Source organism: Thalassophryne amazonica, chromosome 12 (assembly GCF_902500255.1).
Source record: "Thalassophryne amazonica chromosome 12, fThaAma1.1, whole genome shotgun sequence".
NCBI classification, from domain to species: domain Eukaryota; kingdom Metazoa; phylum Chordata; class Actinopteri; order Batrachoidiformes; family Batrachoididae; genus Thalassophryne; species Thalassophryne amazonica.
The window spans coordinates 29480434-29504316 of NC_047114.1; the positions used below are offsets into that span (position 1 = coordinate 29480434).

The 23883-nt window shown below is 45.5% G+C and overlaps 1 protein-coding gene across 1 annotated transcript in view; it reads right to left on the reverse strand.

Annotated features, from left to right (window-relative positions):
• The window catches only part of mtf2 (metal response element binding transcription factor 2), a 63793-nt gene extending 50187 nt beyond the window's left edge, over positions 1-13606 (reverse strand). Inside the window, 1 exon segment of the mRNA XM_034183643.1 lies at positions 13336-13606. Coding sequence (XP_034039534.1) covers positions 13336-13340 — 5 coding nt within the window. The 5' untranslated portion in view covers positions 13341-13606.
• Between the last annotated feature and the right edge of the window lie 10277 nt (positions 13607-23883).

The window sequence follows — 23883 nt, forward strand, 5'->3', positions numbered from 1 at the left end:
ATATATATACAAAAACATATACAACAACACACACACACACATATATACACACACACACACAAACACATATATACACACAAACACACATACACACACAACACACACACACACACAACATATATATACACACATATATACACACACACATATATACATATATATATATATATATATATATATATATATATAAAATTTAATTTAATTTAGTTTTTGTGGAAATTGCTAAACGATCAGCCTGGATGAAGGTAACTGCAGCCATGTGTGCTTTTAACTTTTCATGGTGCACTGCAAAAAATGGGGCCTCTAAAAACAAGATAAAAACACAAAATCTGAGGGAAATTATTATGCTGCATGGACAGATCATTTCTCTTGACAATATGTCTTGAATTAAGATTCTTAACTCTAGAAATAAGCATGTCAAACACTTAAAATAAGATATTAACTCTTAAAACAAGATCAATTATCTAACACTTCTAAATGTAAGTTGATTTATCTTGATAATAACCAAATAATTTGTAGTGTGGAGCACTTAGCCTACAGGTTGCAGTTCTCAGGCTGTGACAACACAATGCTTATGAAACAGAGTGAGACATGCTCCGTTTAAAGCAGTGACTGTTGTATGGCTGGGGGGCCTGGCTGCCTTTTTGTTTCTGTCTTTTGTTTTTCCTTCCAGGTGGCTTGCATTTGGAACTGAGTGGCTGTGTTGCTGAGTTTATCAGGACCTCACCCTGATCACCTGAGGCTGATCACCTGCGGCTCATCAGGACTCACAGCTGTGGTGCATCTGCATGGATTGGAACATGGTGGCATTTAAGACTGGAATGCACAGTGTGTATTTGCCAGAGACTCGACCTTGTGACCAGACGGGTGAGATCGTCGTCTCGGGAGCCATCTCATCATCAGTGGATGCAGAGAACGTCCAGGCTTGATGCACGGTCTGTGAAAGAGGAGGGGGTGAGGTCTCACGCTCGTCAGCACACTTCCTGAGGTACGTTAGATTTTGTGACTAACATTTATACAGTCAGTAAATGTGGTGTCCCTCACACCTTATTATATTGAGCTGTACGTTAGTCATGTATCGGCTTCCACTGCAGTGGAGTTTTGTGAACTGGATGTTCCATGCCTGCAGGTTGGGAAGCTGATTAGTAATCAAGCCAGGAAGTGTTTGCTGTTTGTACACCTTTAAGTGTTCTCTCTGTGTGTAGAGTGTGGACTCACATAATGGTTCCTTCTTTCACAGACTCGGTTTGTTGCGGCCACCTGGGGGGTGTCGGCGGGGTCCTTGGGTCCGAACAGCTTCTGGCTCCGGACCGTTAGCGCTGCTGGGAGCGCACCACGCCAGACCGCACTTTGTTTTTTTATGTATCACTGTTATGTATTAAATTCAGTTAGCCTTTGTACCGTGCTCTGCTTATTTCATACTGGGTCCTTCAAACGCTGGTCGGTTCTCCGAGCTGCGTCCGACACATAACAGTAGTCTCTGGCCAAACATCACGGACCCAGCGGTAGCAGAGACGGTAACGCGCCGGGAAGGCGGCAGCAGACGTTCAGTAGTTATCCGGATCAGTTGCGGGTGCTCTCCGCCCGGATGGTGCGTGTTTGAGCCCCATTACTGAATACTGATTTGTGCTCTCTTGCAGCCGTGTTCCTGTGTTTGTGCCCTTATCCGTGGGTCGTGGTGGAGTGTGACTGGCGACAGCTTCGCGTCACGCTCCGACCGGATAAGAGGTTTAAACGGGAGCTGCAAGAGTGAGTCTGTAATGGGTGAACGCGCACGGCGGAGCTCTGTGGCACGGGTCGCTGAGCTTCCTGTGTTACAGTTGTAGCCCCATTTCCCCGGATAAAGATAACTACTGCGTCTGTTGTATCAGCTCCGGCGTTATTTAGTTGAGCACATTTTGGTTGTGTTGCACACAGCTGCGCACGAAGATGCAGCTCGTTTGTTTTTTGTCACCAAAGGGGGTTTTTCATTTTTAGCACTTTGGCTCCCTCTTTTGGTGACTGAGTCACATTACCGTCAAGCTCTTAAGTTGGAACAGGTGTGTTCCATTTGTTGGAGCTTGACGGTATAAATCACTTGTTTTGTGTTAGTTCATTTTGTGTGGGTGTTTTTTGAGTTGGTTTTTGTGTGGGATTTTATTTTTTGTTTTCACTATTTAGTGTCTGGGGTCGTGACCCTGCAGTTCTGCCAAAAAACAAACAAACAAACAAAAAAAAAACAAAAAAAAAAGGACCCGAGCAACTGTATGTTAGTCTGGTTAGTCTTTCTTTTATTTCTTTGTTTCACCTCCCAGGGTTTGATGGGACGGTCCCCTGGGGGGTCATGGGGGGGTAATTGGTTTTTTTTTCCTCTTGTTTTTTTTGTTTTGTTTTTTGTTGTGCCCTCTCTTCTCCTCTGACTCCAGTTGGGTGAGCCGTAGTGTCGGCGTTGCTGGAGTGGTGCAGTTTGGTTATGCTGGGCGTTTCCCAGGTAACCTCTGCACCGGGGGGGGGGGGGGGGGTTCTCCTTTTGTTTTTTCCGCCCTCAGGGTTTGACTGAGGTGTCCTCTGGGGGGAAAGGGCTGTGGGTCCATCTAGCCATAGTCGGCCGGGCTGGGTCCGTTGGTCATGAGGGGAGGCGTCTCCTGGGGTTGACGAGTGGTCCTCTGGGAGGCGCTGGGAGTCCCCGTGGGTGACGTTGGATCCCAGAGGGACCTCGGCTGTGGTTATTACTCCTGGAGCTGGCGGGATGTCCTCTGGGGGGTGTTGGTCCCTACATGTCGTTGGGGGGGGGGGGTGTTAGCATTTTTATTTGTTAGCTTAAGTTTGGGTTGTTTTTCTTTTCTCCCCTTCCCGGGGTTTGATGGAATGGGCCTCTGGGGAGGGGGGGGGTGTTTTGGTTGTTTGTTTGTCTTTTTGGGTTTATGACTAACCAGACTGTGAACATGGTTGGACAAAGGCTGACCGCACAGGTTTAAGAACTCCTGGCCACACCTGTGCTAAGTGACTGACGGAAACAAAGGCAAAGATGCAGCTAGAGGACAAGACATCAACCGTTCTGTTTGATGAGGATTCTGCTGGAAGATGAATGCGGATACGGTTTCCAGCCATGGTCCCTGGAGGGGGGTGTTTCTCCTGGGCCAGGTTTGTGTGGTCGCCGGGAGGCTTCCCGTGAGGGTGGGGTACTGTTGTATGGCTGGGGGGCCTGGCTGCCTTTTTGTTTCTGTCTTTTGTTTTTCCTTCCAGGTGGCTTGCATTTGGAACTGAGTGGCTGTGTTGCTGAGTTTATCAGGACCTCACCCTGATCACCTGAGGCTGATCACCTGCGGCTCATCAGGACTCACAGCTGTGGTGCATCTGCATGGATTGGAACATGGTGGCATTTAAGACTGGAGTGCACAGTGTGTATTTGCCAGAGACTCGACCTTGTGACCAGACGGGTGAGATCGTCGTCTCGGGAGCCATCTCATCATCAGTGGATGCAGAGAACGTCCAGGTTTGATGCACGGTCTGTGAAAGAGGAGGGGGTGATGTCTCACGCTCGTCAGCACACTTCCTGAGGTACGTTAGATTTTGTGACTAACATTTATACAGTCAGTAAATGTGGTGTCCCTCACACCTTATTATATTGAGCTGTACGTTAGTCATGTATCGGCTTCCACTGCAGTGGAGTTTTGTGAACTGGATGTTCCATGCCTGCAGGTTGGGAAGCTGATTAGTAATCAAGCCAGGAAGTGTTTGCTGTTTGTACACCTTTAAGTGTTCTCTCTGTGTGTAGAGTGTGGACTCACATAATGGTTCCTTCTTTCACAGACTCGGTTTGTTGCGGCCACCTGGGGGGTGTCGGCGGGGTCCTTGGGTCCGAACACCTTCTGGCTCCGGACCGTTAGCGCTGCTGGGAGCGCACCACGCCAGACCGCACTTTGTTTTTTTATGTATCACTGTTATGTATTAAATTCAGTTAGCCTTTGTACCGTGCTCTGCTTATTTCATACTGGGTCCTTCAAACGCTGGTCGGTTCTCCGAGCTGCGTCCGACACATAACAGTGACACCGGGATTATGGCAAAGCAGACAATGTGCGTGCACCGATTTGGTGGCTCAAGTTTAATAAATCAGATACAGATCTATTAAAAAAAAAAAGCCATCTGCTGCCAGCCACAGTTACTGTTGCTTGGCCTCCCAATTAGGCCTGTCACTATAACAAATTTTGCTGGATGATATAATGCTTCAGAAAATATTACGAGATGATATCACAATATTATCAACATTGTTTAAAGGCCATTTTATGCCATTGGTATAATGATAATATAGCATAAAAATGCAAGTACATCCTTTCAAAGAGCAAGGAACATTGAATTCTAAAGAACACTCAGCAATGGAATTGAAATTTCAAAAGAAAAATAAATAAAATATCCTAAAACATACATACATCGTCAACGGCTTATCCGGGATCAGGTCACAGAGGCCAGAGCTCCAGCAGGAGACCCCGGGCCACATTAACCACCTGACTGGGGTATCCCGAGGTATTCATCGGCCAGTGCGGAGCTATAATCTCTCCACCGAGTCCTGGGTCTTCCCCGGGTCTCCCAGCTGGATGTGCCTGGAACACCTCCCTAGGAAGGGACCCAGGAAGTATCCTTACCAGATGCTAGAACCACCTCAGCTCGTTCCTTTCAACACAAAGGAGCAGTGGCTCTACTCTGAGCTCCTCACGAATGACTGAGCTTCTCACCTTATCTCTAAGGAAGGCACCAGCCACCCTACCGAGGAAACCCATTACATCTAACAAATGAATGCAGCTGTCACACCTTGACGATTAGCCAGTGTATGCCGACAGCCCCGTTTCCACTGAGAGGTTCGGTTCAGCACTGCACGGTGTGGTGCAGGCCAGAAACAGAGTAATTTAACATTTTTTTATTTTGTCTTGGTGGCTCAGTTTCATCATGATCAGAAGAATGCTGATGACTCGACTGATGGCTGTGGTAAGCGCTGCCGTGAATAAATGAAGCGCTGTGACTCTAAACTTTTAAAGTGCCGGCTGCAGTCAGCTATCTACTGTGAATACAATCAGGAGAATTATCAGACTATCAGTGTTAGGAGTACAGATTCAGATCTGTTTTTCATTTTACTGAACTACATTCATAAAATGCAACACACCACCATTCTCTTCAACACTGGAGCAGGAAACAGAACAAAAACAAAAAAAGGCTGACTGAGGTCACTAAACTTTGTGATAAATATACACAGCAAGAGACCACAGCCATGATGGCACTTCATACCTTTACTGGTGCCGACACCACAAGTGCATTCAAAGGAACCGGAATAATCAAGCCCCTCAAAATGATTATCCTTTATGGTCTGGGAAAACTCTGAAACAATGTGAAAAAATAAATAATTACCTGGGAAAACAGAGAGGAAACACCCTAAATTTGAAAATCTACATGATGTTACGGCGACACTGTGCCACTGCTTAGGGACAGCCCTGGCACTATTGATATTTTGTTTAAAAATGCAAAAGTACTTTTTATCCGATTACTTGATTAATTGATAAAATAATCAACAGGATACTTGATTTCAAAAAATATTTGATAGCTGCATCCCTATTGTGTGTAAAAAAAAAAAAAAATTAGGGGCGTTAAAAGGCTTAGTGGTGGTTAGTACTGTTGCCTCACAAGGTCCTGGGATCGCTTCCCCCCTGGTCCTGTCTATATGGAGTTGGCATGTTCTTCCCGTATTAGCGCAAGTCCTCTCCGGGTGCACTGCCCCCCGTGACTCTTGCTTGGTGTAAGCGGGTATCAAAAATGAATGAATAAAAGGCATTATTACCATTTTAAACTTTGACAGCAAGAAACAAATTATCCTGAAGTAATCACTGATGTTATGTTTCCAATTTATATTTTAGAAAGCATTGATGATTGTTCAATGCAGTAGTTGACTTTTCACTGTATCACAATCTCATGTAAAAAAAAAAAAAAGAAAAACAATACAATTCAATAAAGGCTCCACAATACGATTATCATGATTCACAATATATCATTACATCCAAAATAATTTGGTGATCTGAGGAGCAAAAGCAGACCAGCTTGCACTCTTCACTGCACTATTGCTATATGTAATCTAGCCTGCCCCCCCCCCCCCCCCCCCCCATTCTATTATTCACAACATGTTCAAATGAAAGCATTTCCTTTATTTAAAAATAAATAAAGTGGCTTCAGAAAAGTATTTTTTTTCCAAAAACATCTTGAAAAAGGGGAAGAAAGTAGGCTCGTTGCTCATCTCTGGATTTCGCAGCATGAAGCAAATGAGAGTCTACGTCTTCTTCTGGACAGGATGCAAGTATGACAAAGGTTACTTCTCCAGCTAAGTCTGGTATCCATTTACAACTGGGTGGACTGAGAAGAAGTAGATTAACTGTCTTGTCCAATTACACAGAAAGGTAGCATAAGTGGGATTTGAATCTATGTCTACATATTAGCAGGCCACCTTAGTCCTTACCCACTGAGCCACCTGCTCTATTTGAAAAACTGGGATCGTCTTATAAGTGGGGTCATCTTGTATTTGGTTCAGTACAGTGTCTGTGTGTTTATCTATGTCAGAGCTGCAACAATTAACAGATTATTAACTGAAAATGAATGTAGTTGAGAACTAATTAGATAATATTTTTGAATAATTTAAAAATATATTTGTACGGTTTGGCAGAAGGAAGGAAGGCCCTGAGTTACCCCTCCTACTGACTTTGGCCTCTTAAATGTGAATGCTTTCTGGCAGTACACAGAATACATCTGGGTTGTGGGCAAAACATTTGAAGACATAATCTTAGCCTCTGGAAAAAACTACATATATGTTGTTTGTTTTCCAGAGGCCAAGATATATATGGTAAATACACAGTCTAGTAATTTCTCAATTCATAAATTATGAAAATAATGTTGTGGCTCTATTATATATTAATTTGTTCATCTATTCATTTTCTGATGCTAATCTGGTTCTATCACAATGGCAGAAGACTAAGCAGCTCATCCCACACTTCCCTATCCTTAGTCAAGCCCTCAAACTAATTTTAGGAAAACCATAATGTGTTTCCAAACCTGCTGTAGATATAATTCCTCCAGCATATCACAGGTTTTTGCCCAGGACCTCCTCTCAGTTGGAGGTGCCTGGAAGACTTTCACGGAGAAATGAGCCGGGGCATCCTCATCAGATGCCCCAACCACCTCAACAGGACCCTTTTCTATGCAAAAGAGTAGCGACTCTACTCAGAGTTCCTCTTGTAATCCTTTTGGAAAGCAAGAAATTAAGTAAGCAGCCATTTGTACATAGTAGTATTAATACAAGCGAAGCGTCACGCGGCAGCACGAAGCTCGCTCATGGCACAGGGAGTCCTAAACAGGAAGTGCCAAATTTTGAATCCACAGTAAAACAGGAAATGTTCAAATGTCAAACACTTCCTGGATTGACAGACGAGATCCCATGGAATCTCGCGGGAACTCAGTGACAACCTCACACTCAAACAGGAAGTGCCAAATTTTCGGTCACAGGGAAACAGGAAATGTCAAATGTTGAATACTTCCTGGCATGGGTGGAGCTACAGCAGAGGCCAGGGTTTCACTGGACTCCCCTGAAATCTGATTGGTCACAGATGATTGACATGTCACGGCACCGCAAATCTGGTTGAAAGAGCTGCATTTTGAAATTAGTGAGACACACTGACTGCTGGGTTCCTCCTGTCCATTAGTTTGTGCTGTGTACCACAAAAAGTTCTAATCCACCTTAGTAGAAGAAGAAAAATGTTTGACTCAGATTTGAACTGAACATGTCGTTTGAACCGTGGACTAATAATGACACCAAAGTTATATTTGTGAGTAAACGATCATATTTTATGCCAGAAATGAGGTCCAGGTTGTTAAAAGCAGTATTTCTGGTTTAGTTTGGGTTGCCTTATATATACACGTGTTTCTCCAGTCTGAAAGACACACCAGTGACACAACTTTAGTTATCTTTCTTAAACTTATCTTCCTTAAACTCAAACTGAAAGAAAATCTCTACAACTTGATATAAATTAATAAAAAATATAAAATCCAGCTTCCTGATGAAGTGGTGTAGAGGAGGATTTTCTTTTAAAAAAAAAAGACCCGGAAGTTAAGCTACAATTTGCCAGAAAGTACATTTGAGATGAAAGCCTAGATCTGATGTTTTGGTGAAAGAAACTTTAGTATTTCTTCATAATTGAGGTAAATAAAGTCCAAGACATATTCAGTCAAATCAAATCAAATCAATTTTATTTATATAGCGCCAAATCACAACAAACAGCTGCCCCAAGGTGCTTTATATGGTAAGGCAAAAGCCATACAATAATTACAGAAAAACCCCAACTGCCAAAATGACCCCCTGTGAGCAAGCACTTGGCGACACTGGGAAGGAAAAACTCCCTTTTAACAGGAAGAAACCTCCAGCAGAACCAGGCTCAGAGAGGGGCAGTCTTCTGCTGGGACTGGTTGGGGCTGAGGGGAGAGAATCAGGAAAAAGACATGCTGTGGAAGAGAGCAGAGATCAGTCACTAATGATTAAATGCAGAGTGGTGCATACAGAGCAAAAAGAGAAAGAAACACTCAGTGCATCATGGGAACCCCCCAGCAGTCTAAGTCTATAGCAGCATAACTAAGGGATGGTTCAGGGTCACCTGATCCAGCCCTAACTATAAGCGTTAGCAAAAAGGAAAGTTTTAAGCCTAATCTTAAAAGTAGAGAGGGTGTCTGTCTCCCTGATCCGAATTCATGGTTCCACAGGAGAGAAGCCTGAAAGCTGAAGGCTCTGCCTCCCATTCTACTCTTAAAAACCCTAGGAACTACAAGTAAGCCTGCAGTGTGAGAGCGAAGCGCTCTATTGGAGTGATATGGTACTATGAGGTCCCTAAGATAAGATGGGACCTGATTATTCAAAACCTTATAAGTAAGAAGAAGAATTTTAAATTCTATTCTAGAATTAACAGGAAGCCAATGAAGAGAGGCCAATATGGGTGAAATATGCTCTCTCTTTCTACAACCCCTGGCAAAAAATTATGGAATCATCGGCCTCGGAGGATGTTCATTCAGTTGTTTAATTTTGTAGCAAAAAAGCAGATCACAGACATGACACAAAACTAAAGTCATTTCAAATGGCAACTTTCTGGCTTTAAGAAACACTATAAGAACTCAAGAAAAAAATTGTGGCAGTCAGTAACGGTTACTTTTTTAGACTAAGCAGAGGGAAAAAAAAATATGGACTCACTCAATTCTGAGGAATAAATTATGGAATCACCCTGTAAATTTTCATCCCCAAAACTAACACCGGCATCAAATCAGATCTGCTCGTTAGTCTGCATCTAAAAAGGAGTGATCACACCTTGGAGAGCTGTTGCACCAAGTGGACTGACATGAATCATGGCTCCAACACAAGAGATGTCAATTGAAACAAAGGAGAGGATTATCAAACTCTTAAAAGAGGGTAAATCATCACGCAATGTTGCAAAAGATGTTGGTTGTTCACAGTCAGCTGTGTCTAAACTCTGGGCCAAATACAAACATGGGAAGGTTGTTAAAGGCAAACATACTGGTAGATCAAGGAAGACATCAAAGCATCAAGACAGAAAACTTAAAGCAATATGTCTCAAAATCGAAAATGCACAACAAAACAAATGAGGAACGAATGGGAGGAAACTGGAGTCAACGTCTGTGACCGAACTGTAAGAAACCGCCTAAAGGAAATGGGATTTACATACAGAAAAGCTAAACGAAAGCCATCATTAACACCTAAACAGAAAAAAACAAGGTTACAATGGGCTAAGGAAAAGCAATCATGGACTGTGGATGACTGGATGAAAGTCATATTCAGTGATGAATCTCGAATCTGCATTGGGCAAGGTGATGATGCTGGAACTTTTGTTTGGTGCCGTTCCAATGAGATTTATAAAGATGACTGCCTGAAGAGAACACGTAAATTTCCACAGTCATTGATGATATGGGGCTGCATGTCAGGTAAAGGCACTGGGGAGATGGCTGTCATTACATCATCAATAAATGCACAAGTCTACGTTGATATTTTGGACACTTTTCTTATCCCATCAATTGAAAGGATGTTTGGGGATGATGAAATCATTTTTCAAGATGATAATGCATCTTGCCATAGAGCTAAAACTGTGAAAACATTCCTTGCAAAAAGACACATACGGTCAATGTCATGGCCTGCAATTAGTCCGGATCTTAATCCAATTGAAAATCTTTGGTGGAAGTTGAAGAAAATGGTCCATGACAAGGCTCCAACCTGCAAAGCTGATCTGGCAACATCAATCAGAGAAAGTTGGAGCCAGACTGATGCCTCAGAGACTGCAAGCTGTTATAAAAGCCAGAGGTGGTGCAACAAAATACTAGTGATGTGTTGGAGCGTTCTTTTATTTTTCCATATTTTTTTTCCTCAGAATTGAGTGATTCCATATTTTTTTCCCTCTGCTTGGTCTAAAAAAGTAACCGTTACTGACTGCCACAATTTTTTTTCCTGATATCTTATAATGTTTCTTAAAGCCAGAAAGTTGCCATTTGAAATGACTTTAGTTTTGTGTCATATCTGTGATCTGCTTTTTTTCTACAAAATTAAACAATTGAATGAACATCCTCCGAGGCCGGTGATTCCAATGCTTTCTAATAATACTGCCTAAGGGAAGCATGTATAAAGTGAATAAAATTGGTCCTAGCACAGAACCTTGTGGAACTCCATAATTAACTTTAGTCTGTGAAGAAGACTCCCCATTTACATGAACAAATTGTAATCTATTAGATAAATATGATTCAAACCACCGCAGCGCAGTGCCTTTAATACCTATGGCATGCTCTAATCTCTGTAATAAAATTTTATGGTCAACAGTATCAAAAGCAGCACTGAGGTCTAACAGGACAAGCACAGAGATGAGTCCACTGTCTGAGGCCATAAGAAGATCATATGTAACCTTCACTAATGCTGTTTCTGTACTATGATGAATTCTAAAACCTGACTGAAACTCTTCAAATAGACTATTTCTCTGCAAATGACCAGTTAGCTGTTTTACAACTACCCTTTCAAGAATTTTTGAGAGAAAAGGAAGGTTGGAGATTGGCCTATAATTAGCTAAGATAGCTGGGTCAAGTGATGGCTTTTAAGTAACGGGTTAATTACTGCCACCTTAAAAGCCTGTGGTACATAGCCAACTAATAAGGATAGGTTGATCATATTTAAGATCGAAGCATTAATTAATGGTAGAGCTTCCTTGAGCAGCCTGGTAGGAATGGGGTCTAATAGACATGTTGATGGTTTGGAGGAAGTAACTAATGAAAATAACTCAGACAGAACAATCGGAGAGAAAGAGTCTAACCAAATACCAGCATCACTGAAAGCAGCCAAAGATAACGATATGTCTTTGGGATGGTTATGAGTATTTTTTTTCTCTAATAGTTAAAATTTTATTAACAAAGAAAGTCATGAAGTCATTACTAGTTAAAGTTAAAGGAATACTCGGCTCAATAGAGCTCTGACTCTGTGTGTATTCAGTGACTTGGAAATGTTCATGTTTCCATCTCCTGACTTGTCTGATGAAAACTGGCAATAAAACTATTATTTACAGGTATTATCAAGTTTTAAAGATTTGCTCTCAGTTTGAGTTTGAGGAAGATCATTTTAGAAATTTTTATTTTTTATTTTTTGTATTTAAAATGGCATAAACAAATTAAAATGTGTGAAATTCCAACTGTTCCAATACTTTTGGAGGGCACAGTATCCAAACCTTATGATGAGTGCAAAATCAGTGAGGTATTATTACTGTTTTGTTTAAGAAGGTTTAAATTTCACTAATGCTGCACTTTGTGTCAAATCATAGTCATATATATTATATTGATACGACAATATTGAGATACGTTAATTTGGCCATATTGTACAGCCCTATTGTCAATGACCTGAAAACTTTGAATATTAAGTTACATCTACATTTTAAAAAATACTTAAAGTGGCAGGGGTTAAGAGGGCTGTAATTGGAGGGGTCAGGTGAAAGGCAAAAAAGAAACATGCTTAAAAAGGTGGGGGGGTATGGGGGGCAGAGCCCCTCCAGAAGCTGAAAGGCAAAATAAGGAAAATGCTTAACAAAGCAGGAGGTCTGAAAGGTTTTAGTCATGCTCATGCTCCCAAGAGCCATTTTACTGAAAAAAGTCTGAAGGACCTAAAGGAACATGGTTAGATGGCGAGGAGCTTTTCCAGGCATGTGAGAGGCAAATAAAGAAAAATGCTTAAAAAGAGGGAGAGTCTGTGGTGAAGCCCCCCCAGAAGCTGAAAGGTTTTTGCCATGCTAATACTCCCATGAAGCATTTACTCAAAATAAAGTCTGAAGTACCTAAATGGCATGGTAAGATGCTGACGAGCTTTGCTCGTTCATGTCCGCAACATATGCATATTGATGTTTGTACAGAGCGCAACCTTGTTATGGGTATGGTTAGGGGTTTTTGTTATAGTTAAGGTTAGATGTTATGATTAGTGGCTGTGGTTAACGTAGTTTAGCAATCTACATATCAACAGCAAATACATGTTCAAGTACATAACCTCATGATCATGTGACCTATACTGACCAATGACAGGGACACTATGTACCAATAGAAAGTCACAGCTATGTATGGATAGCCACTGGCAGAAATGAACTGGCCTCTTTGTTTGAACGATTTGAGCGTTTACAGGACTTGGCCATTGACATTCTGGATGTCAGTCCCAGCCCTTTGCACTGTACTTGGTTTCTGGCTCACTCACTGCCACAGCGGTGACGCAGAAGAAGGGAGGACACGCAGACACGCACGTGCAGCGGTCCTACATCACGGTGAATGTCCATGTCTCGGCTCTGGTTCGGATCAGGACTGATCTCGTTGTGTCCACACCTGATCGAGGCCTCACCCGTCATTGTCCAAACAATAAAGCTTTGTAATGCCTGCAGCACCCGGAAAAATAGCCTGAATGGGAAACATCCGGTTCAGGACCTCTGATAACAGCCAACAAAGACTTAGTGGGTCTGCAGGAAACACCGATGGGCTTTTTTTAATAGTTTATAAACGACAACTCGTAAAGACATTAGGGATCGTTGCTAATCTCAATTTATGGTTGCATTTCTGGCTAACTTTATGTTGTGTCGATACAAAGACATAAGGACTATTTTTTCCACCTTTGTTCGGGAATTACATCGCTGTGAATCCGACACTAGGTAAAAACGACATTAAAAAGCCTGTCTTTTAGCTCCGTTAAGGCTGATATTGACGGCGGCAGGTCCGTGGCCCAAAGAGCACGAAAACATGGTGATGGAACTTAGATAAAAACAATACCTCATTCGGTCTCCTCCGCTTCAACAAAATACTCGTGCGACGGAAGAACCGGATGGACGTGGCCCGTATTATCCTCCCTCTGCTACTGAAGTTATCCCAGAATAAGCAGAAGTATTGGTCCGGAGTTTTTAATCAGAAAGTAAAAGGCTCATTTTACTTCCACAGCCCATTCGCCATTTTGGTTTCCCGCTGATGATCCGCGAGTGCATTATGGGAAGCGCTCACTTTTTTTTCTTTTTTCTTTTTTTTTCTTTTTTTTAACGTTTGAAAAATTTGGGACACGCACCCTTCTTAAAGCAGTATGACGTCATTCTACGCAAAACGGTAAAAATCATTAAATTAAATTTTTAGAGGGCTTCAATAAAACGAGTTAAGCTCTTCAGCATCTCACCATGTCATTTAGGTCCTTCAGCCTTTTTTGAGCAAATGCTTCAGGGGAGCATTAGCATGGCTAATACCTTTCAGGCATATTCTCACATATTTCCATGTATTCTCAGGAGCGCCACTAGCTTAGTTTATGGCAAGCTTAAAGTGGACGCTCTCGTTTTGGCCGAACAACTAACCAGTTTCTGGGTATTCTGTGTTTGTACACGCCCGCGGCCGATGTGCTTGATGAATTCCTGTGTAAAAAGTAGTTCCCAGACCTGTGATGGCAGTGCATTTTCATGGGTAACAAAAACATCAGGAGTGTATTTGGCACAAGAACTTTTGTAACTCGTGTGTTTTTACACCTAAATAGTCAATACACTCATCGAGCAACATCTTCTCAATCTGCAAATTCAGCACTGGGTCAGGCGAAAGTAGTCCAGGGAGCTATCCCACAATACCAAAATAGCAGAGATGTTGCTCCAACTAGAGCGGCATGCTGAGCAGGGTGCTTTTCAGGTTCTGGTGGAGCTCCCACCCCAGACCCCCGCCTTTTAAAGCATTTTTCGTTTTGCCTTTCAGCTTGGTAAATAATAATCAATTTACTGCCAGTTTTCTTCAGACAAGTCAGGGGATGGAAACATGAACATTTCCAAGTCACTGAGTATGTCTTGGACTTTATTTACATCAATTATGAGCAAATACAAAAGTTTCTTTCACCAAAACATCAAATGTAGGCTTTCATCTCAGATTTACTTTCTGGCAAATTGTGGCTGAACTATCGGGTCTTCTTTTTAAGAAAATCCTCCTCTACAGCACTTCATCAGGAAGCTGCATTTTATATTTTTAATTAATTTATATCAAGTTATAGAGATTTGCTTTCAGTTTGAGTTTAAGGAAGATGACTTTAGATTTATTTATCTAAAGTTGTGTCACTGGTGTTTCACTCAGACAGCAAAATTAAGAGGTTATTTAAAAATAAGTGATTCAGAGAGCAAATTAAGAGGTTACACAGGTTTATACAGAACAGAGGAGGAGTAAATTACCTGTATTTCTTTAAGCCTGAGCATCTTCACGTTATATCTCATGAATCAACAGCTGCCTGCTCATTTAATATCACTGGAGAAACACATATATATATAATGCAACCCAAATTAAAGGAGAAATGCCGCTTTTACCAACCTGGACCTAATTTCTGGCATAAAATACAAGTCGTTTACTCACCAGTATAACTTTCGTGTTATTATTAGTCCATGGTTCAAACATGTTCATTTCAAATCTGAGCCAAACATTTTTCTTCTTCTACTAAGGTGGATTACAACTTTTTGTGGTACACAGAACCAACTATTGTACAGGAGGAACCTAGCAGTCAATATGTGTCACTGATTTCAAAATGCACCTCTTTTCAACCAGACATGCGGTGCCGTGACATGTCAATCAACTGTGTCCAATCAGATTTCAGGGGAGTCCAGTCCAACCCAGGCCTCCACTCTAGCTCCACCCGTGCCAGGAAGTGTTCAACATTTGACATTTGTAGTTTCACTGTGGACTCAAAATTTGGTGCTTTCTGTTTCAGTGTGAACTTGTCACTGAGTCCCCGTGAGATTCCATGAGATCTCATCTGTCAATCCAGGAAATGTCGATCCAAGAAGTGTTTAACATTTGACATTTCCTGTTTCACTGTGTATTAAAAATTTGGCACTTCCTGTTTGGTACTCCCTGTACCATGAGTAAGTTTTGTGCTGCTGTGTGTCAATTCGCTTGTATAATATTGAACAAAAACAGGATGCCTTTTATTTTTTTTAGAAAGACTGGGAGTTAAGGATGGAGCTCAAAAAGAGAGAAAAAGAGAACTGCAAACCTAAAAGCATCTGCTTGTGTATAAATGAAAATTTCCAAATAAGATAAGATAAAAACAAAGTTAACAACACAGTAGTGACTCATCTTGCCATAACAACAAATGATATATTTTAAACTGAAGCAGTGAGATTTATTTATTTATTTATTTATCAACTGATTTGGCATTTAGCATTTGGCATTATCATAAAACCATACAATATCATTTCTAATAATAATAAAATATTGGCACATAAAATAAAATGCAGAGGATAACAAAGAATTCTGTCACTACCAAAGTGCAACGTCTCTCTTGGAATCCTGCTTCCTGGGCCGGATGGCAGGGTAAGCTACCAAATTCTGACCTGGAAGACCTAAACGTGTGGTAAGGGTTTTCTCTGAACATTTGGTGGAACAGTCTGTCCAGATGACCTTTATCTCAAATCCCAGAAGACGCTTCTGTGAAATCCAAAGGGAGGTGGGGGACATGGAAGCAATGTCCATGTTCAAAACCCATTGCTGAGGTGGCTGCTTTGAACTGTAGCCAGAGGGTTGTCAGTGCTTGTCAAGGCAGCAACTCAAGAACCCGCTGGTGGACACCTGTGGTAAGGGAAGCCATCAGGTTGAAGAAGGGGGCCTTTCATGTCTGGTTGGCACAGAGGTCTCCGGAATCAGGTGACAGGTACTGGCAAGCCAGAAGGACTGTGGCCTCAGGGGTGACTGAGGCAAAAACTTGGATATGGGAGAAGTTTGGAAAGGTCATGGAGAATGACTTTTGGTCAGCCTCAAAGTGCTTTTAGCAAACTGTCAGGTGACTCAGGAAAGGGAGGGAGTTCTTAACCTAGGCTGTGTTCAGCAAGCGAAGAGACCTACTAAACTGGACTGAGAATACCATCAGGCAGTGGAAAGAACACTTTGATGATCTCCTCAACCCTATTGACATGCCCTTCATTGAGGAGGCAGGAATGGAGGACTCAGGCAGATCTGGTGCCATCACCCTGGCGGAATTCACCAAGGTAGTCAAAAACTCTGCAATGGCAAGTCGCCAGGTGCAGATGAGATCTGTCCTGAGATGCTGAAATCTCTGGATGTTGTTGGGCTGTCATGGCTGACACGCTGATACAATGTCGCATGGAAGTTGGGGGACAGTACGTCTGGATTAGCAAACTGGGGTGATGGTCCCCATCTTTAAAAAAGGGGAATGCAGACTGTGTTCCAATTATTGGGGAATTGCACTGCTTAGCCAGGGTACTAGAGAGGAGACTTAGACCGTGAGTTGAACCGCAGATTCTGTTAGGATTAGGTTCACATGTAGTCAGACATGAACCCCAAAATGCAGGCAGTTGAAACACAAGAATAAAGTGTAAGTCCAAGCTGATTTTTTTTTTTTACAGATGAATCCCAAGTGACTTATTTACATGTGAATCCAAGGTGACAAAAATCCACATCGTGAGTAAGTTGTTGTGAAAGTATAGGGACACGGACCCACAACAGGGGGCGTAAATGAACGGACAATGGAATAAGCCAAAATACAACAATTTAATGTTGTGAATGTGCACAACAGAACAACAGACAACACAATTTAGAACAGCAGTCAATAATTCAAGGTGACGTGTGGGCAGGCTCGAGGATAGAAGACACCTGTCCAGAGAAGAGCCGGATCCCACACGCTTTCCACTGCAAGCGGATCTGGAGCACCCCGGAGCCACCAAGCGCTGAGTCCTCAGGTGGCCACTGCCTCCGGCTGTCAGATCTGGTACTGCTGGCAGGAAGAACAGACAGGTGATGGTGGGTGCGTGAACACCCAGCAAACAGTCAGAAGAGGGTGGGAAACACCTCCACCTCTTAATCACAATATTCCAGAATTAAGTGCAGATCCTGTTGGTATACTTAGTAGTCCCCAACCGAGGAGCGGAGTACACCAACTCCCCAACACACGACTACTCCTTACATACAAACAGGTTCGTCTGCAAAAGTAATGTTACACACAGACGCAAAGACATTACTACTGTTGTGTTTACTCAGGCTGAGCGGTTTACCTGACAGGTAGACGATTTCTCAGCAGCGAGGTGAAGATGCTGCCCAGCTTTTATGGTGAAGTGGTTTGAGGTGAAGATGAGTGACAGCTGGTGCTGTTGATGAGTGACAGCTGTCACTCCCGGTTGCTCCGGCGCCCTCTCATGCCTGAAGCCCGCACTTCAGGCAGGGAGCCCTCTGGTGGTGGGCCAGCAGTACCTCCTCTTCAGCGGCCCACACAACAGGACCCCCCCCCCTCAACGGGCGCCTCCTGGCGCCCGACCAGGCTTGTCCGGGTGACGGGTGTAGAAGTCGGCCAGGAGGGCCGGGTCCAGGATGAAGCTCCTCTTCACCCAGGAGCGTTCTTCGGGTCCATAACCCTCCCAGTCCACCAGATACTGGAAACCCCGGCCCCGTCGACGGATGTCCAGGAGCCTGCGCACAGTCCAAGCAGGCTCCCCATCGATGATCCGGACAGGAGGCGGCGCCGGTCCGGGAGTGCAGAGGGAAGAGGTGTGGTACGGCTTGATGCGGGAGACATGGAAGACTGGGTGAATCCACAGTGAAGCTGGCAGCTTCAGCTTCACTGCGGCCGGGCTGAGGACCTTGAGGATGGAGAATGGGCCAATGTAACAGTCTTTCAGTTTTTGGGATTCCACCTGTAACGGGATGTCCTTTGTTGACAGCCAAACCTCCTGCCCGGGCTGGTATGCAGGGGCCGGGGAACGCCGGCAGTCTGCATGGGCCTTGGCCCTCGTCCGGGCTTTGAGTAGGGCAGAGCGGGCAGTGCGCCACACCCGATGGCACCTCCTCGGATGGGCCTGAACCGAGGCACCCCGACCTCTCCCTCCACAAGCGGAAACAATGGGGGCTGGTACCCCAAACATACTTCAAACGGGGAGAGGCCGGTGGCAGATGAAACTTGACTGTTGTGTGCGTACTCGATCCAGGCCAGATGGTTGCTCCAGGCCGTCGGGTGCGCGGAGGTCATGCAGCGGAGGGCCTGCTCCAATTCCTGGTTGGCCCGCTCTGCCTGTCCGTTCGTCTGGGGATGGTACCCGGATGAGAGGCTCACAGTGGCCCACAGTTCTCTACAAAAACTCCTCCAGACTTGCGAAGAGAACTGAGGACCACGGTCTGAGATGATGTCAGATGGAATCCCATGCAGACGTACGACATGGTGGACCAGGAGGTCTGCGGTCTCCTGGGCCATCGGGAGCTTCGGGAGGGCCATGAAGTGGGCCGCCTTGGAGAACCGGTCCACTATCGTGAAGATGGTGGTCATGCCCTGGGACGGCGGGAGGCCCATGACGAAGTCCAGGCCAATGTGGGACCAGGGGCGGTGAGGCACAGGTAATGGCTGGAGGAGTCCCTGTGCCCGTTGGTGGTCCGCTTTTCCCCTGGTGGAGGTGGTGCAGGCCTGGACGTACTCCCGGACGTCGGCTTCCATCGACGTCCACCAGAAGCGCTGCTGGACCACTGTCACGGTTCTTCGCACCCCTGGGTGACAGGAGAGCTTGGAACCGTGACAGAAGTCCAGGACTGCAGCTCTGGCTTCTGGTGGGACGTAAAGTCTGTTCTTTGGGCCGGTCCCCGGGTCCGGGTTCCGTGCCAGGGACTCCCGGACGGTCTTCTCCATGTCCCAGGTGAGGGTGGCCACGATAGTGGACTCGGGGATGATGGATTCCGGTGGATCTGACAGCTCGGCCTTGACTTCCTCTTCGTGGACCCGGGACAGGGCGTCAGATCGCTGGTTCTTGGTCCTGGGGCGGTGGGTGATCCAGAAGTCAAAACGCCCGAAGAACAGTGACCAGCGGGCTTGCCTGGGGTTCAGACGCTTGGCGGTCCGGATGTACTCCAGGTTCCGATGGTCCGTGAAAACCATGAATGGTACCGTCGCTCCCTCCAACAGGTGTCTCCACTCCTCAAGAGTCTCTTTCACCGCTAGGAGTTCCCGATTGCCGACGTCATAGTTCTGCTCTGCCGGGGTCAACCTACGGGAAAAATAGGCACAAGGGTGGAGAACCTTACCGGACCCCCTGCTCTGGGACAGCACGGCTCCTATCCCTGAGTCAGAGGCATCCACTTCGACTACAAACTGGTGATTGGGATCGGGCTGCACCAAAATGGGTGCAGTCGAGAACCGGCGTTTCAACTCCATAAACGCGGCTTTGCACCGATCCGACCAGGTGAAGGGGACTTTGGTGGAGGTTAGGGCCGTCAGGGGGCTAACTACCTGGCTATAGCCCTTTATGAACCTCCGGTAGAAATTTGCAAAGCCGAGGAACTTCTGCAATTTCCTACGGCTTGTCGGTTGGGGCCAATCTCTCACCGCCGCAACCTTGGCCGGATCAGGGGCGACGGAGTTGGAGGAGATTATGAACCCCAGGAAGGACAAAGAAGTGCGGTGGAACTCGCACTTCTCGCCCTTCACAAACAGCCGGTTCTCCAACAACCGCTGCAGGACCTGACGTACATGCTGCACATGAGTCTCAGGATCCAGGGAGAAGATGAGGATATCGTCCAGGTATACGAAGATGAACCAGTGCAGGAAGTCCCGCAATATGTCATTAACCAACGCTTGGAACGTCGCGGGCGCATTGGTGAGGCCAAACGGCATGACCAGGTACTCAAAGTGACCTAACGGGGTGTTAAACACCGTCTTCCACTCATCTCCCTTCCGGATCCGAACCAGGTGATACGCATTCCTAAGATCCAACTTGGTGAAAATTTGAGCTCCATGCAAGGGCGTGAACACTGTATCTAACAGAGGCAGCGGGTATCGATTGCGAACCGTGACTTCGTTCAGCCCTCTGTAGTCAATGCATGGACGGAGTCCGCCGTCCTTCTTGCCCACAAAAAAGAAACCTGCACCCATCGGGGAGGTGGAGTTCCGGATCAACCCGGCAGCTAAGGAGTCCCGGATGTAGGTCTCCATTGATTCGCGCTCAGGACGTGAGAGATTGTACAACCTGCTGGACGGGTATTCAGCGCCCGGGATCAAATCAATGGCACAATCGTACGGACGGTGTGGGGGAAGAGTGAGTGCCAGATCTTTGCTGAAGATGTCAGCAAGATCATGGTACTCCTCAGGCACCGCCGACAGATTGGGAGGAACTTTAACCTCTCGTTAGCTATCACACCGGGTGGAACCGAGGATCCTAAGCATTCCCGGTGGCAGGTTTCGCTCCACTGCGTCACTACCCCAGACGGCCAATCAATCCGGGGATTGTGCTTAACCATCCATGGAAATTCCAAAATCACTCGGGAGGTAGAGGGTGTTAAATAGAACACAATCTCCTCCCTGTGATTCCCAGACACCACCAAAGTCACGGGTGGTGTCCGGTGTGTGATTAACGGGAGAAGGGTGCCATCTAGTGCCCGTACATTCAATGGTGAAGGTAGAGCCACTAGAGGGAGCCCTACCTCCCTAGCCCATCTGCTATCCAGCAGATTTCCTTCCGACCCCGTGTCCACCAGTGCTGGGGCGTGAAGGGTGAGATCCCCACTCAGGATCGTCACTGGGATGCGTGCGGATCTACGGGATTTCCCCGCGTGAATGTTATGGCCCACCCTTAACTCAGTTTCTAAGGGCGGGCGTTGAAGTTTAACCGCTTGGGGCAGTTTCTTTGTATGTGCTCACTCGAGCCACAGAAAAAACATTCTCCACGAGCCAGCCTCCGTTGTCTGTCATTTGATTTTACTTTAGCCCTGCTCGTGTCCATAGCTTCGTCAGCAGGGGGAGCTGTTGCCACACGGAGCTCTCCGCCCCACTACCGACGGTGTTCTTCTAACTGGTTGTCTAACCGTATGACCAGGTCGATAAGCCCGTCAAAATCCCGCAGCTCATCCTTAGCCAGCAGGTGCTCCTTCAGGACCGGAGACAGTCCGTTTACGAAGGCGGCGCGGAGTGCAACGTTATTCCAGCCGGACCTCGCAGCCGCGATGCGGAAGTCGACTGCATACTCGGCTGCACTCCGACGTCCCTGTCTCATTGACAGCAGCACGGTCGAAGCGGTCTCGCCTCTATTGGGATGATCAAACACCTGTTTGAACTCCCTCACAAACCCAGTATATGTGGTTAGGAGCCGTGAATTTTGCTCCCAGAGAGCCGTAGCCCAGGCGCGTGCCTCTCCTCGAAGCAAATTAATAACATAAGCCACCCGGCTGGCATTGGACGTGTACATGACGGGACGCTGTGCAAAGACGAGCGAACACTGCATCAAGAAGTCTGCGCACGTCTCGACACAACCTCCGTACGGTTCCGGAGGGCTTATGTATGCTTCAGGGGAAAGGGGGGGTTCGTTGAATCACCACTGGAATGTCTGTATTCAGTGCTCAGTCAGCAGGAGGAGGTGCTACAGCAGTGCCCTGTGTGCGCACTTCCACCTGGGCGGTGAGAGCCTCCATCCTCCGATTAAGTATAACGTTCTGCTCGGTCACCAAGTCCAACCGAGCAGTGAAGGCGGTGAAGATTTGCTGCAGCTCACCTAACATGCCTCCTGCCAACGCCTGTGCACCCTGCGTTTCCATTGGTGGTTCACTCGATGGTTGACGCCCCTCGGAATCCATGATGCTGGCCGAGAAATCCTGTTGTGAAAGTGTAGGGACACGGACCCACAACTGGGGGCGTAAATGAACGGACAATGGAATAAGCCAAAATACAACAATTTAATGTTGTGAATGTGCACAACAGAACAACAGACAACACAATTTAGAACAGCAGTCAATAATTCAAGGTGACGTGTGGGTAGGCTCAAGGATAGAAGACGCCTGTCCAGAGAAGAGCCGGATCCCACACGCTTTCTACTGCCAGTGGATCTGGAGCACCCTGGAGCCACCGCTGAGTCCCCAGGTGGCCACTGCCTCCGGCTGTCAGATCTGGTACTGCTGGCAGGAAGAATAGACAGGTGATAGTGGGTGCGTCAGCACCCAGCAAACAGTCAGAAGAGGGTGGGAAACACCTCCACCTCTTAATCACAATATTCCAGAATTAAGTGCAGATCCTGTTGGTATACTTAGTAGTCCCCAACCGAGGCGCGGAGTACGCCAACTCCCCAACACATGACTACTCCTTACGTACAAACAGGTTCGTCTGCAAAAGTAATGTTACACACAGATGCAAAGACGTTACTACTGTTGTGTTTACTCAGGCTGAGCGGTTTACCTGACAGGTAGACGATTTCTCGGCAGCGAGGTGAAGATGCTGCCCGGCTTTTATGGTGAAGTGGTTTGAGGTGAAAATGAGTGACAGCTGGTGCTGTTGATGAGTGACAGCTGTCACTCCCGGTTGCTCCGGCGCCCTCTCATGCCTGAAGCCCGCACTTCAGGCAGGGCGCCCTCTGGTGGTGGGCCAGCAGTACCTCCTCTTCAGCGGCCCACACAACATAAGTGGGGCAACATTAACAGAGACCAAAAATCAATGAGAGAGTGATAATGCATGAAAAAAAGCAGCAACAAGAAAAACACGGGGCACGGGAAATGCAATCAAAAGGCAAAATACTCAAAAGAATACAAACTCGAAATCAGCAGAGACCACAGAGAACCAATTGGCAATGGGTCGTAGACCAGTGAGGGTTTAAATACACTAACGAACTAATCAGCAGCAGTTGCAACAACTCAGGAAAAAGTGGAAGGAAGAATGCACATGCATTTAACTGATCTAAAGTGACTGCAAGAAAAACCCAAACACCAGAGTAAAAGAGAAATACAATATAATATTTAACACTCCAATAGCAACATAACAACAAAGGAAGTAACAAAATGAACCAAAAAATCCAAATGCAAAACTACAGAGACTAATGCAGAACTAAACCCCTGGTGGTTGGCTCTCACTGCGGTATTGTATCACTTCCTGTTCCGGAACACAGCGGTGTTTTGCTGTATCTGTTAGCTGTTTAATCTGCGCAGTTAGATTGATCTAGTTATCTAGATTACGATTTGTTTCCCAGTGTAATCTTTACGTGCCTTAACTAAAGCACTCCTTCTGCTGAATCACCTCTAAATTATTTACACATTATTCACTTTGCGTGTTTTTAGGAATCCGCTAGCTTAGCGTAGCTACTAGCTCTTAGCCGATTTAGCATGGCGGCTTCTCCTGTCTCTCCCGCACTTTTCTGCTCTGGGTGTGAAATGTTTAGTTATTCCTCGGCCTCCTTGAGCAGTAACGGTACTTGTAATTGTTGGAGTTATTCTGTAGATACACTGTTTTATTTTATCATGCATGTTTTGTGTTCTCTGCTCTGGTAGAATGTAGTTCTCTCTGCTCTGATAAAGTGTACTGTACTGATGTGATGGGTGAAGGTTACTTAAGATATGTGACATGACGTG